General features: G+C 38.2%; 1 protein-coding gene across 10 annotated transcripts in view; it reads right to left on the bottom strand.

Moving 5' to 3' along the window:
- ERCC6L2 (ERCC excision repair 6 like 2) overlaps positions 1–15,745 on the bottom strand; it is an 85,504-nt gene that overhangs the window by 10,928 nt on the left and 58,831 nt on the right. For 5 of the 10 annotated variants that reach the window (XM_069776239.1, XM_069776244.1, XM_069776240.1 and 2 more), the window contains 2 exons: positions 13,936–14,123; positions 10,760–12,010 (listed from right to left, as the gene is read on the bottom strand). The exons of 1 other annotated variant lie outside the window; for it this stretch is intronic. In XM_069776239.1, coding sequence (XP_069632340.1) covers positions 11,035–12,010; positions 13,936–14,123 — 1,164 coding nt within the window. In that variant the 3' untranslated portion in view covers positions 10,760–11,034. Of the gene's footprint in view, positions 1–10,759; positions 12,011–13,935; positions 14,124–15,309; positions 15,480–15,745 lie in introns of those variants that run through there. 4 more of the 10 variants (XR_011323240.1, XR_011323241.1, XR_011323242.1 and 1 more) reach the window with 4 other exon arrangements.

Raw genomic sequence — 15,745 nt, 5'->3', positions numbered from 1 at the left:
CATTGTGTTCAACAGGTAAGGAGTTCTCCTGTGTTAAATTGTAGCACCACTGCTGAACTGCCCCTGCAGAGCTTAAAATGAACAATCAAAGGTGCTTACAGACTCACTTCAGTACCTCAGTCACTGCTTTGTATCTGATCAGTAATACCATCATACAGCTGAGCCATTGATATCCACTCTAACATCCTCGATACTCTATATCTGCTTATGCATACAAATGTACATGTACCATACACAGTGCTGTTACTTCCACCAATAGTTAAGCTTGTTTAACACTTTCCATTATAGGACCCTGCTTTCAGTTGTTTATAACTTCGCCAAACTCTAAGTGCTCAAGCTGAAATTTTCCATGCTGAGTGCCTGCATCAGGCTGAATTTTTCTGGTAAGTTTCAACTAAATAGTACAGCTGTTCTGAATATGGGGTTAAAGGGGAGCAATCTCCCTTTCCCCCATGTTTTTCTTACAGCCATTTCACTGAGATCTTTTGCCTGCATGCTTTGGGAGAGATAACGGGTGTGGGAAAAGGGGTTACCTTACTGTAAGGGATCAGACTGTCAGGTTCATGCCCAGCAACAGCCTTCTGAAAACCTGCAAAACTTTGGCCAAGTTACAAAGTTCTAAAAACTGTGTTTTATCCATGCTCCATGTAATTCTGCTGGAGAGTAGCACCATTATTTTCTGAACACTCCACTGAAACAGAAGAAAACCTTGACCTCACACACCTCCTCCATGTCCATCACCAGACTGTGTGTGCATCCTTCCCACAGATGAACTGAGCATCATCCCAGTTACAAAAGGATCTATAGGGCAGTTTGGGACTTCTCATGCAATTTCTGGTCCTGGCCCCCAGGAGCTGCTGTGGCACCAGAACTGAGAGCTGAGTAATTCTGCCTGTTGTACCATCAATACCCGTTGATGGTGCCCATGCAGTACACTTGAGGAAGCTTGTTAGCTTGGAAACAAGCCAAAGAGCTTGGGGTAACAAGAAAGAAATGGAAAAGCAGAGCAGACTCCAAGAGACAGATGCAACATAACCAGGGCATAGTGATCCATTGTGTTAAATACACAGACAGACTGTAGAATGGAACCAAGAATCCACAAATGCCAGCACTCTTTTGTTTTCAACCAGTTTCTGTGACATCCACTAGCAGCTACATCCTTTCTTCCCCTAACTGGCTGGTCCACAGAAGAGATTGTAACCTACTGCTTCCTGCATCTAGCCACTCCAATCAGTCGAGTAATGGAAATTGTGATTCTAAGTGTTGATGATGATCCATGTGGGAACCAATCACTGCCGAGTAACAGAATTCTTTCGCTTTTTGGTTTTATCTGAAAGTTTTCAAAAAGCACACTGTCAAAACTGCGCTGGAAATATTAAGTTATTAAACCACCCAAAAGTAAGGAAATGCCAGCATTATAAATGCTTAGGCAAACTGGTGTAAATGCATTATGGCATAGTCTTCAACTGTATGTTCACCAATACTAACTTTTTCCCAAGGACATCACGCTTCTTCTCTGCAAAGTACCTCACATTTCTGGAAAGATCCCTTTATTTCTTTCCCTTTCAGATTTGCAGTTTTTCACTATGACTGTCCCAGCACAAAGCCAAGAATGAAGAAATTCCAGGTTGCAACCCAGATCAGCTGCAGCCTCTGCAGCTGTGAAGAGGCCACAGCTGCACAGTGGCTACCATCTCAACTCATCCAAACCAAGCTACTGGGTAGCTATAATCTTTTCTAGTTAATTCCTGGTTCCCTGCCTGAACAAAAACAAAAGGTAAAGCCAGACACATCACAGACTTCATCTGTTACCCTGTAATCCGGCAAAGCTAAAAATGGAAGTTCTCTGCTACCAGGAGGAACAGACTCACTGCAGTTTCCCAGCGGTTCTGAACACTCACTTCTCACCTCTGAAGGAATGAAACAAGAAAAGATAAACCAGTGACATCTTAAACTATAGTAACTCAGTTACAGAGGGTTTTATTGCTTGCTCTGAGTCTTAAACACAAAGTCTTCCATTAAGATGACTCTTGGGATTTCCATGGTGAGGAAAGTAAAATAAAAATGTCTCGTTCTATTTTTTTAAACTCCCTTAAACTTTCTAAAATTATTTTCTTACCGTGATTTTTTTTTTTCAGACACATCATCCTCAAGATTACCAGGAGACAGCTGTCTCTTCTCATGGTAGAGGCCAAGACTTCATGTATGAGATGAAAAACTGTAACCACACTGAACCTACCACCGTGGTCTAAATACCTAACCATGCAGAGAAAACACTGCAGCATTGCAAAAAGGCCTAAACTTTTACCTTTCTTGAGGTAAGGGTGGCAGAACAGTTTGACATTCTGGACATCATGGTTGCCAGGTGCAAACAGGTTCCATGTCTTCCACTTTTTCAGTCACTAGCTAGGATATTCCTCCTTTTACTGGTATTCACGAATGTTAATATGCAGAGAGCCTGAACCAAAGGGTAAAGGAAAGGATTAAAAAACCCCAACTTTAAACAGCTTGCGTCATTATTACTGAGGATTTTAACCTTTCCACTACATAAGCAATAGCAAGTCCAACCTTCCCCTTTAAGTGCCTGCCTACTGCTTCTATCTCTTTCAATGAAGTGGAATCTATGAAGAGAATCCCTTCACACATATCCAGAAATGTTTCAAGAGAAATAACACAGTCTAGGCCAAGCGCATTTTCCTGTTTAATTTCTTCTTCCTTGTTCATGTGTGCAGCTTACAAAGAATCAGAGAGATGAATGCCACTGAATTGAGGTATTTCCTATGGATGCAAAAGTACGATTTTTCAATGTTTTTTTAGCAGGCTAAGGTTTCTAAGTTTGAAGCAAGATGCCATCAGATGGTAAATTACCCAATTATAAAAGTCTGATAGAACCACAAAATTCTAAATGACAAAATTATTCTACATTCCCAAGGTTCAAACAACAGTATGTCAACTATGTAGGTAAAATGCCTATTATTTGTTTTGCCACAGGCTTAAAATATCTATTTCATACAATCAGAATTTCCTTCCATGTAAATTAAAAGCTGATTATATTGCATAGATAATCTACAATATAATTGTAATTTATGCTATACATATATGTTTTATATAACAGTGTGTAATACATAGAGTGTATATATATCATATACATAAGTATATATATCAGTGTATATATATATAATGTATTATCTACCTCTAATGATAAGGGCATGTAGTAATGTAAAGTAATAATGTCCATTACAGGGAACTTAGGTTCTGGTCTTCTCAAGTACTGCAAAGAGTGACATGTCAGAGACAGAACAGAACCTTAACATTTGATTAAAGAGAAAATACTCCTCAATATTCCCTCCAAATATAAGACTCTTAAATCAGAAGTATTGTATTGTAATACAGCAATATATATAACTACAACTACAAAACAGTGGGGGGCAGAGAGAAAGGCAAGAGGAGTCTGAATTACTCTAGCTATGCTAGTACAGTATCTGCACGTAGAAGGACTAAGCCAGGTTCACATCCAAATCTACTGCAGAGGTGATGAGACCAAAGCACAAAAGAGAAGTTTTAAGAAAACAGCTTTCTCAGAGGTACTTACATTACACTCCCAATTAGACCATGGTATGAATTTGTTTTCTCTGCCATTGAATTATAAACCAGAACAACTAGAAACTGTGCTGGAACTTCCATCACAGCCTGAATCACAGAGAGGCCAGTGCTGCCTGCCGATGGTTGTGCGCATTTACCTCAAACAATATAAACAGACATCTGGTATTTGTTTTTAAAGTAATTGGCATAGAATGATTTTCAGGGTGATACAGGAGATCATGTTTACTTGAGCGTTCACTTGATGGAAACAACTTAATATCAAACCACAGGGGAAGAAAATCCCTTTAGTATAAACAGTTCTGTTGAAGTAAAACACAGACTCATTCTGAGTTGAGCCAGTATTTTAGCATCTGAGCTATCCCCACAGCTTTGCCATTGTCTTTAATGGGTGCAGCACTAGGGATTGCGAATGTTGATATCAAATATACAACCAATGTTCAGCCATTGGAACATGCTACAACAGACTAGTGCAAATTCTAATGTAATATGCTGTGTGTGTGCATTTTCAGAAAACAATGCTTTAGCACAGCAGGCCTGCTCATGCTCCAGTTTGTGTTAAATTATGTGAGCAATCTCAATTCAGTCACACTACATGCAAACACATAGGCACAAGGCCAGGTTCTGACTGCTCGATTCCGTTCTCTCAGCTCAAGCAAACTCAAAGAACAATTGAGATAATCTGTCCTCAAGTATCATGCATATACAACATACCTACATTCAATTATGTCTTTCATTTTAGAGCACAATCCTCCCTCGGTCTTTGAAAAACTTAATTCAGCTTTTTGGATGCCAACTAAACAAAGGTTAGGATGCCAGGCAAACAACTCTGAAGCCCTCCAATCATCTTGTTTAGATGTACTTTCCTCCTCTTTCAGAGTTACCTGGCAGAGTCACTTAAGAGACAGACTCATTTAGCATCACAAGGATCCTCCTATGATCCACATGTGGTCTATAGGAAAAGAGGCATACCTCTTAAATGCTCTGAATCACTGCCTACCTCTCTCATCTGCACATCTAGATGTACAGTTCGGATAGCAGAAATTGAATTTCCTGAGTTACCTTAAGCCAGTTACCAACTTTTCAGGTGCCTTAATCAGGAATGTAGATGCTGGCATGAAGTCTTCTTAGAGGGTCATTACTCTTTTTCTATAGGATGCACCAAGTCAAGATGTACTCAATTGGGGAATGTGCAAATGCAAGGAGAGAGTTTTCATAAGAGTATTACCTCATTTGTTGCATAAGCTGGAAGGTATGCAGTGAATAAAATACGCAGGGCACTGCAGGAATGGAAAAATATGTAGCAGCAAAGCCAGTTAAATGCTTCTGTGGAAGAACAGAATCCTCCTTCTACTGTTAAGATTCCTAAGCAAGTAACTTAAACCATCGTTTTCATACATAGTGAATGTATTATCATCTTTGAATTATCCAGTGATACTTTGATTATGCTACTACCAATTTCCCTTCCCTCCTATTAAAGCTGCTTTCACTCACTGTGCTGAAGCCATGGCACTGGCATCAGTCTGCCTTTCAGTGCTTGAAGTCACGACCTGCTAAAGCTGAGCAAATGCATCCTTTCAAACTGCCTTAACACATTCATGAAATGTTTGTATGTACATCCTGGCTTTCTCAAACATACTCATTATCTGAAATTATTCATTCTTCCTCCCCCAGACCAAATATGAAATCTGTGTACCACATGGCTACTCCCAAATGTAGTTATAAGCATAGCTCCAGTTTGCAAAACATACTTAAGAGCCGAACTACACTGCAAATCAGGCCCAGGACACACACGGTGTTTTTAACTAAGTCTAGTGACAATTTTGTAAACAAGTTGCTGACAGAGCTGCATTTGTTAGCATAGGCAGGGTCAGATTTCTTGCTATGTCACTGGCAACCTATTTTTTTTTCCAGTCAAAGAATTTCCATTGAAGGCAATGGGAACTATTGGTACCCCATTAGGTCACGGACCCAGAGCCAGACCTATAGGAACCCCACTGAGTAAAAGAACAAGGAAACTGCAATAAGGAACAGGAAAAACCCAGCAAGCCATTTTCAGCTGAAAGCAATGACAAAAAAGACACCCTTCTCTCCATGGCTGATTTATGCTGAGATCGGGTGATAACTACTATGAAGCTATTTTCTTATGCTAGGAGGCTGTTACAGTTTCCCTATATCTTTTGCCTCCCTGCAACCATGTAGGAACTTGCACATGGAATCTGTATGAACTCCATTCTACCATAATCCTAAGCACAGCATCCCCCAAAGCCTCCTTCATTTTTAAAGCCAAACAAAATGATAATCACAGCTTTCCAAGAAGACAAAACTGATATCTGCTTTTAGTATTTGAAGGATATGCCTTCAAATATAGGTCAAATTCTTCATTTTTTAATTTGTTCAGATTCTTTAAGTCATACAGACATCTTCTTCTTGACACAAATACTTTATACACAGATCCCCAGGGCGCTAAATTGCAGTATTTATGGCTTAGGTGATATTCCCTACTAAAATACGTTAAATTTTCACAGGAAGCTACAGAGTGACATAAATCTTACTTTGAGACATCTTCCTGTAGCTCAGTTCAATTGCAGATAACATATGTATTTCCACAAATACATATCCGTATTTGGCATACAGGTGAATAAAACATGCACTTTTATGGAGGTTTTGATTTATGCGTATCATCACCTTATAGATGAGAAACATAATTTTCTGATTACTTCAGGAAAATGATGACGGCTTTGTATTTGGGAATCAGCCCTACAGTTCAGCCTTCTACCCATACAGTTCCATTGCTCTGAGGTTCTTCTAAAAGAAGTAAGATGAGAAATCTTACCTAAGTCAATCAGATTTTGCCCTCCCCAGTATCTACTGATTCAGACCATGACTGACAAACTAGTGGTGGTCAGATGAAGCCTCTGTCTAGTACCCCAATACAAGCTGAAATCAACAAAGTTATTTAGCCCCTACTGGCCCTCAGACTGAGAAGTTACCAGTCCCTCCATCTGGCCTAAAAAGAAAAGTCAGTTTTACCTATGCAACTTGTAACAGATATTTGTCTCTCCTATTCTTGGTGACGTCCAATATCGGCACTACACGACCCATTATACAACATTTACCTTTACAGAGTTTCCCTATTCTCTAACTTCAATTATCTTTGGTATGGCTTAAGCCACTTAACTCTTCCCTTTTTGCTGTGGACACAAAGGGACTATTCCCTTTCTCTATGCAGCAGACTTTTTACATATTTGATGACCATATTCTTTATTCCACCAAATCTTCTCTTCTTAGTTAAGCAGCAGTTTGCCTCTCTAAGCAGAAGAACGCTATTCTGTAAAGAAAATCAGTACTGATGCCACCAATAAAAGCCTTAATTTATTCTGTTTATTAACATCAACAAGAAGGGTGCAGATATAACCTGCCTTACAGTTGACTTCCTTCAGCTGTACATAATTCAAATGTACCAATAACTAACAGTTTATGGCTTTTTATTTTCTCAGTTGAGACTTTTTTTTAAAAAGCTGTTCCAACTGACTAACCTAAATGTCATTTGGGATCTTAAATACCATTGGGTATAATAAAGTGGTAACAGCATAGATTCAGGGTGAGAAAAACAGTTAGGGAACACATTTATCTTACTTATGTTAGCTGTCTGTAAAGACCAAGGCTTTTACTACTTTATCATGTATGTTAAATACTGAGCTCCTTGTTCCAGGTAGTTAAGTCAGATTTCCCAGTTAGATTTTTAGATGGCTTCCACTTACAATAAGCGCATAATGGTTAACACAGAGATAGAGCAAACCCTACAACAGCTTCCCATGACCTAAAGTAGAAGCTGCTCCAGATTAAATTTAAGCTTATTTTCCAATGGGCAGTCATCCAGACCACAAAAACTACCACCATTCACAGACTGCTGCTGTGCAGCTTCAGTGTCCAAGGTTTTAAAATTTCATAACATTTAGTCTTCGCATAAAACAATTTATACACTATACTCAATGTAAACCCCTACACTAATAGAGCATTACATCTGAGATTTCAAAGCTTACAAAAATCGAAGATTAGGGTTAAGGCTTCCAGAGCAACATGAAGCCCTGGCCTCTTTTGGTTATGTGTTATAAGGTACTCCTTCACATGATCCCATAGTATTGAGAAATGTGACAGACTATTTGGCAAATAAGGTATGGCATTGCTTATCTTATAACCACTCCTCCAATCTGTGAAAAACAGTTTTCATCTGGAAATTTTATTACAGCCAGCATTTCAGGACTAAGATGCTAACTTGTCAGTACACAGAAACTCCTTATTCCATTCATACTGTATTGCATATTCTTAAAAACTGACAAGGTGAACGACTCCTTTCTGAAATAATGGTAGTATTGGAATAAAAATGAGATCCAGCAGCTTTTTTTTTGACCCCCCCAAGTACACCTTGGAAAGTATTTATTATGTTCTCAGAGATGTACAGATTTTTCTATGTTTTGCATCCAAAATGCTGAACAGAACCCTGAGGTCATATTCCTCACCATCTTAGGAGGAAGAACGAAGATGTTCTGTTACAGAAGTAGTTGAATAGGGTGCACAACTGGGTAAAAAACTTTATCTACCATTCCATTTGATAACGCATACATTTGATACACACATCAGAGGAATTATGGTTGAACCTGATCCCAGTTTTACACATCTTCATCCTGAAAGCTTGGGACTGCAACCCTACATAGCACTAGCGAAGTGTTGGGCAAAACTAATGTTCAAAAAGTCCAACATAAAAATTATTTGCTCTGAAAGCTATGAGTGCAAAGTAATAGTATAAAAATTTGATGTTATGAGAAGTGCTATGATCATAACCAGGCTCATTCCAACTCTGGTGTTGAGATTAAAGTCAAATGTGGAAGACACATGTAAATAATTTGCTTTGGCTGAAACACAGCAGCCAGAACAGGCACCCAGCAGCTGTCATGCCAAAGCCAGAGGAACACACAATATACAGCACTACAGACAGAAATCTGCCTAAATAGCAGAGGTGGCATGAAGCAGGGACTGCCACCAGTGCTTTCCTCAAGCATATACTGCTGTATAAACAGGCTCAAAGGGTAATGGAGTTAAATAATTTGTCAGGTATGATCAGGAGCACGGATTCCCTATGCTTTCAATGGTGGAGGGACCTGTGGTGCACACACCCAGTCTATTCGAGTCATTATTCCTTGAATTACTGGTCATCTGCATAGATGAGATAATGGTCTGACTTGAAACTGGATGGTTGGCTGAATCTTCGTAATTGTGACTGATCACTACAGGAGTTCCAGGTGGCAATTTTGGATAGCAATTCTCGCCTTCTACTCCACTCTCACAAGACCCCACCTGGAGTACTGCACCCAGATCTGGGGTCCCCTGTACAAGGAAGACATGGATCTGTTAGAGCAGGTTAAGAGGAGGGCCACAAAAAAAGTCAGAGGGATAGACTGAGAGAGTTGGGGTTGTTCAGCCTGAAGAAGAGAAGACTCCAAGGAGACCTTATTGCAGCCTTTCAATACTTGAAGGAGTCTTAAAAGAAAGACTGAGAAAGACTTTTTACCAGGGCTTGCATGACAGGACAAGGGGTAATGGTTTTAAACTGAGAGAGGGTAGATTTAGAATAGACATGAGAAGGAGATTCTTTTTACGATGATGGTGGTGAGACACTAGAACAGGTTGCCTAGAGAAGTTGTGGATGCCCCGTTCTTGGAAGTGTTCAAGGCCAGGTTGGATGGGGCTTTGAGCAACCTGATCTAGTGAAAGATGTCTCTGCCCATGGCAGGGGGGTTGGACTAGATGATCTTTGAATGTCCCTTCCAACTCAAACCATTCCATCATTCTATGATCCCATGGTTCTTGAAATTCCCTCAGGCAGCTAACTGCTGTGCCTAGTCCAATTTGTGTACTTCAAATGTGGTAAGCAAAATCCTTGGTGAAATGTCCAAGACACTCATAGGCTGTTCCTGCTGCAGAAACGATTAAAGCATCATAGTGGAGCAAACTGACATCGCACAGCAAGGACTACAATTATGTAAGCATAATATGACTGACAAACCTTTTGACTACCAGCAGAAGCTGAATTCAAGCTGCAATACACTCAACAGTAATATTCAGTGTTAACAGCAGACTAATTCAACAGAAGATTAGTTAATTTCATCAAAAAGTTACCTCACTGTGATTTTAAGAGTATGGACAGCCTGAGGTTAAAAAAAAAATGTATCCACACAAATGCCCACAAAATTGCTCATACTAAATATTCATGTTTAAAATAATTAAAGAAAAAAAAAATCAATCAACAATCTGCATGTTAATTGCATGATATTTCTAAGTGCACGTGCAATACAACAATGCACTCAGATTTTTTTCAGAATACAATGCTCACAAAATGAAACTTGTTTCATTTCTTAAGCTGAGCAAGAAATAAGAGTTTTCCCAGTATAAACCATATTTGGTTTTTTCCCTATCAGATACTCAAATGTATGAAATAAATGGAGACAACAGTGAATCTGAATTACTGAATGGCATTAGAATTTTCCTGAAATTCACTAGGAAAAAGTGTATTTTTAAAAAAATTTTATTTTAAAATACTATTGCCTCTCCACTTCCCTTGCATAGAACAGTGAGTAACAGCAATGCATTGGCCAGACCACATCATCTCAGAAAGACATGATAAAAGTCCATAAAAATAAAAAATGGGAGATGAAAGTGCAATGAGAGATGAAATCTGATACCCAGCATAATTTAATGTGCTGTAGGTCTTGCACTGAAAAAGAGCAAACAAACAAAAATTCGTGATTCTTCACATCAAACAAGCTGAGAAATTCACTGCCATAAGATACTGAAGATAATTAGAAGCGCCACAGCTTCAAAGAGAGACTGAGCAAAATCACAGTGGAACAATAAAAAAGAAAAAAAAAAAAGAAAAAAATTCATCAAAGGCTATTAGGCACAAAGATATCATCTCTGTCTCATGAATTCCCTGAGTCTCTAGTAGCTCAGAAAATATGTGGAATATCATTGTCAAATCCTGTTAATATCATTATATTCTGCCAAGATGACTGAGGGTGTCTAAAGGTATGTAAAGGGGAAAAATTACTTACTAAAGCTACTGAGTCTAGGAATATAATCAGAATTCAAGAAAACAAAGTGCAGTCAGAACATTCAAAAAAGTTTAATTTAAAATTAATATATCATAGCTTACAATATATAGTACATAAGCACCATTATGCACATATGTACTATACAGATGTAATTACATATATATTCACATCTGTAAAATGTAAATCTGTATCATCATAAATATGAATTCATCACTTTGCCTTTAATTTCATGGAGGTATCACGTTTTGCTGCATACTGCTGAAGTTGTGGATATTCTAGCTGAACATTAAAATAATTACAGTGCAACTCACATAAAAAACTTTCATTTTACTACATTACAAGATGTAGCAGTGGATGGTTCATCTGAATCATCTGGACTGTATTTTTTCCATAGAAAATTTTCATTTTTTTTCCAAAGAGAACTTTCACACACTTCTCTCTCTTCTGTCACTGGGGGATGAGGTGCTCTTTCACATAGCTTCTCTATGACTGCTATGTCCGTGAGCTTTCTGAGGCTCTCCTCATTCTTTTCATTCAGCATGTCCCAGAAATCTTTTGGTCTCTCCTTTGATTTTTCTGCTTGCCCTGAAGGGAATCTCCTTGGTGATTCCGTAGGCCCATTTCCATCATTTCTGAAGAGGTCATTTAGAATAGAGGTATCTCCAAGCAAGTCCACAAAGGACTTTTTCTTACAAGTCTGAGCTTTTCTCTCCCCATTTTCTGACTGAGATGGGGATCTTTTTCTTGGCAGCCGTGTTCCTTCTGAGTCCTGCTGTCCTTCACAACTTTTTACAGGCAGCACCTCAATTATTTCTGATTTACTGCTTAATGAGCCAGATGCCATAAAATCCTTGAATGCCTGACTGTTTCTCCTTTCGATATGTTGAGTAGCAACAGTGGGTGATTGTTTATATTTTGCATCAACACACACATCTTGCAAGTAGGAGTCACTGTGAAGCTGCTCTACTCCTCCTTTACAGCTCTGCTGGCTCTGTGTTTCCGTAGTTCCACTCAGACGTCGGCCTTCAGCTGATGAAGTTCTAGACTTAGATCTTCCAATATTAACAATGGATTTTCTTTTTTTGGAGTGTGTTGTACCCAGTTCTCTTTCCTCATAGTCGTGTGAAGCTTGTGCTGATATTTCAACTGGGAAGAAAGACTCCATCTCTGGATACTTGGAAATGTAGAATTCCTTCAACATCTTCTGCCTTGTTTCTGATGTAGCTTTTGCAATATGTTCTGCGAGTTCTTCCACTGATCCCATATTAAAGTGGGATACCATCTCCTCAAATTGTCTCCTGTAATTATCAAGAAGTAAAAATATGTTATTTTGATACCTTTAGCTAGAAACAAAAGCAGCTTCCAAGCAATTAATTCAATTCACCTACTTCACATATCCCAGAAAGTAATCACTAAAAGTAACTTCCTTATTAGGAGCATTGTTTGCTTTTATTAGCAAAGAGAAGGAAGAATGATGACCTTAGAAGAACTGAAGTGACTTCTGAATCCCAAATTCCAGTGTGATTTCCTCACCTTACAATCCAAAGGGTTACTGACTCAGTGTAGGTAAGATATCACACCAAAGGACCAGATTTTAGAAGGTCTTTAGCTACCAAAAGGATGCAGATGGACATATGGTTGAATGTTGGGTTTTTTGGAGTTGTTTTTTTTTTTGGGGGGGGGGGGGGGGGGGGGGGGCACAGGCAGGAAGTAGTAGCTCAAACTCCTTTTAAAAGGCTTGCTAAACAAGAGCTGGAGAAACACATTCACAGGAGACAGGGACTGTCCCCTCCATCCTACCCAGTAAACTATGGAATATTTGTTTCCACTAAGAGGCCAAGCTCTAACTAAAGGAGATCCCCCTAATTGAGTTAGCCATAGTCTAGGGTCAGGTAACCTAACTGGAAGGCTGGAGAGGTGGGTTTATGCTACCTTGTCAGAGAAAGGATATGAAACATGTTGCCTTTCCTGTATGAGGGCTCCAATAAGCAGCGAGATTTAACCCTGTTTGGCCTCAAATACCACTTGACTGGCTAGCTCCAACTATATCCTTTGTGTGGTGACTGCAGACAGCTTCCCACTCTCCCTTACAACTACAACACAAACTGAGGCACCTACTCATCCTCATTCATTGCACAGCATATCCAGATGTACTACAAAGTCTAACTGCAAGCCAGGTGCTAACAGATGACCTGCTTAATGTTTAAGAGAGAATTTGCTTAAGCTTTTTGCTAGATAATGGCTTTAGCATCTTAGAATAACACCCTTAGTTATTTCATTGCCTTTGAAAATTTTACCTCAACAAATTATTGATAACTACGATTACAATTTTGAACATTTTTGGCATGAAGGGTTCCCTTCTACCTGCCTCTTAAATATTTAGAATTTTCAGTATCTATAATAGTAAGCAAGTCTGGCACTTCAACAGTAACAGTTTGGATAGCTGAGGTCAGCTGGCTAATATGACAGATTCTGAACACTTACAGGTATTACCTAGATACCAACTCTGATATAGTAATTTAAGTATCTCAAGGCTAAATTGACAGTATATACCAAATCCCAGTTCTATAGGTTTGCCTAGTTAGCTACAGCTTTCCACTTTCTACTTCCACATACCATATGGCTATTGTTAATGAACTTCAATCTATATGCCAATGGAATTTAAGTATTTGTATTAATAATAGCAATAGTTTGGGGAAAAAGGGAAAACAAGGAGATAGAAAAATTATTATCCTTCCAAAAATGAGGGGGGAAACAAAATGTTCAAAGAAATATTAAAAAATATTGAGCACCAAGTTAAAAAATAAACACAGAGTCCAATTTTTTTTAATAGTCCTTCAATGAAAGTGATGAGATCTGGGCAAAACCAGTAGTCAGTCAGAAGCTCACACTATAGAATTTGTTTCTATACAGTTTAAACATTGGTTTGTAGTACTGCATGATGCACATACCAGGAACACTCATGGTGATGACATCTGCACAGCTATGTAATATATGACACACTGAATCAACACATTAAAGTGATTTCTGGGTTCAGTTCATTTTCTTAATCAGTTATGGTACTCTTTGTGTAGTGTGAATGTAAGTTTCCCATTAGTTCTGCTCTTGCCATAGAAAATAATCAGTATTCCCTGAGTATGGTTGAAACAAAGACAAAAGCTGCCCAGAGGAAAGTTCATTACAACCTCAGAATTTTATTTGCATCTGACCAAAACAGTCTTACCTGCGGATTCCTTTGGGTGTCTTTCCAACCAAGAAAGTGGTTGAACCTACTCTGTGTACTTTTTTGTTTTTCTGGGTCACAGGATGCATAACATACAGGTGACGTTGATTACTGTTTGCCAACATTTCTTGCCCTCCCTTAACAATGTTGTTCTCTGCTGTATTGTCTTCTGGGTTTTCTTCATTTTTCTAGTAAAATGAGACATGGAAATCATCGAAACAGCTGTGTCTCTGACATAATGATGAGTTCTATTGCACTCAATTCTGTCACTCTTAGCTAGCACTCAATCTTGTGAATGTTAAGACTGGGACTGAAAGCTGCAGTGTAGACTCCCTATTCCGTCACAAACATCCAGGGACACTGAACGCCAAGTCTTGGTTCTCTAATAGTAAGGTGGGATATTTTTCCAAACAGGTTAATTGTGAGGCTAAATGAAAGATCTCTAAGTTCTCCAGTGCAAAACCAGGGGTTATACAAATACCTAATCCTGTGCCACAGGACCCAAATCTCAGTTACAACCTCCAAATATTACTATAAAATAGAAAACGCCTGTGTCAATAGCTTACAGTCTTAATAGATACATAACAACTTCCTGGATTAATTTATAAAGATTAATGGCTAATTTGGATTCACTGCTTCCTGCTTGTTAATGTATGTTACACAATTTTTGCACAGTATATATTCAGAACTCTTAGTTACTTTAGCAAAGTACTAAGTTTGAGTTACTTACTCATAGAAAAACTATAAATAATCACAACACCAAATTCAAAGACACCATAGTTAAGGTATAAACATTTTTGTCAGTATCACAATCTCTAACACACACACACACACGCACAATTATTCAGAATTGTAAAGATACTTTTGGAAGAGGTATCATTATATTAATGTATAAAGGAACAGGACAAAAAAAGTTACACATTACACTTTTGTTGTAATACTGGTAAGATTAAAACATGAACAATCACATGATGCTTCTTAAATGGAGAATGCCAATTTTATATGTCATAGTCATAAAAAGCTAATGTTTTAATCAAATTCAAGAAGATTGTGCTACAGATCAACTCATCATGCATTGACAGTCAGTGTCTTGCACAAAAATATTATCCTATTTACACCTTAGTTATTTTTAAGAAATTCTCACAAGTTCTTATCAAAATTTTCCCTTTGCCAAAAGGCAAGCCAAGGGAAAAATGAAAATTAAAGAACGTGTTTGAAAAGCTAGGAAAAAAGGAAAAAAACCAAACTGGAAGAGCAACATTACTTTTTTTTTTTTTTTTTAAATGAGATCAGGGAAAGAATAACTGCTTAGTGATGTCCTCAGTCCCCCTACTAACACTGCTTTAGAGATGAAAACACAAACTGTGTTCACACCTTGTCATTTGCAGTTCAAAATTTGGTTTTGGATCTACAATGTTTCTTCCCAATGTGTTTCTATTTGATCCATGTCCACTTCCTTTATTTCCACAGGCTGTTCACAATGTTCTTGAACTTTAGGATCCCACATCTGTTCTCAATCCATTACTTTGGCAAGTAACCTCAAACTAGCATACAGAGAGAGATGTTAATATTAAGCAACCTACAGGCATAAATTTTCACTCTTTAAGCTAGATGCACAACTCCAAAGACTAAAATTTTACTGCACTATTAAAAGTTATACTACACAAAAGTGAAACCAGGGCCCCAATTAAGATAACATTATTGGGAGAATAAGGTTTTTATGATGATAGTAACAAAATTAAGATTGAATTAGCAGATGTTATCTACAGCATAAATATTCTACAGTTATCCTACTAATTCTGTATACATT

This window comes from Haliaeetus albicilla, chromosome Z (assembly GCF_947461875.1).
Source record: "Haliaeetus albicilla chromosome Z, bHalAlb1.1, whole genome shotgun sequence".
NCBI lineage: Eukaryota > Metazoa > Chordata > Aves > Accipitriformes > Accipitridae > Haliaeetus > Haliaeetus albicilla.
Note: the sequence above shows the minus strand (reverse complement) of the source record. Positions and strands in the feature narration are given on the sequence as shown.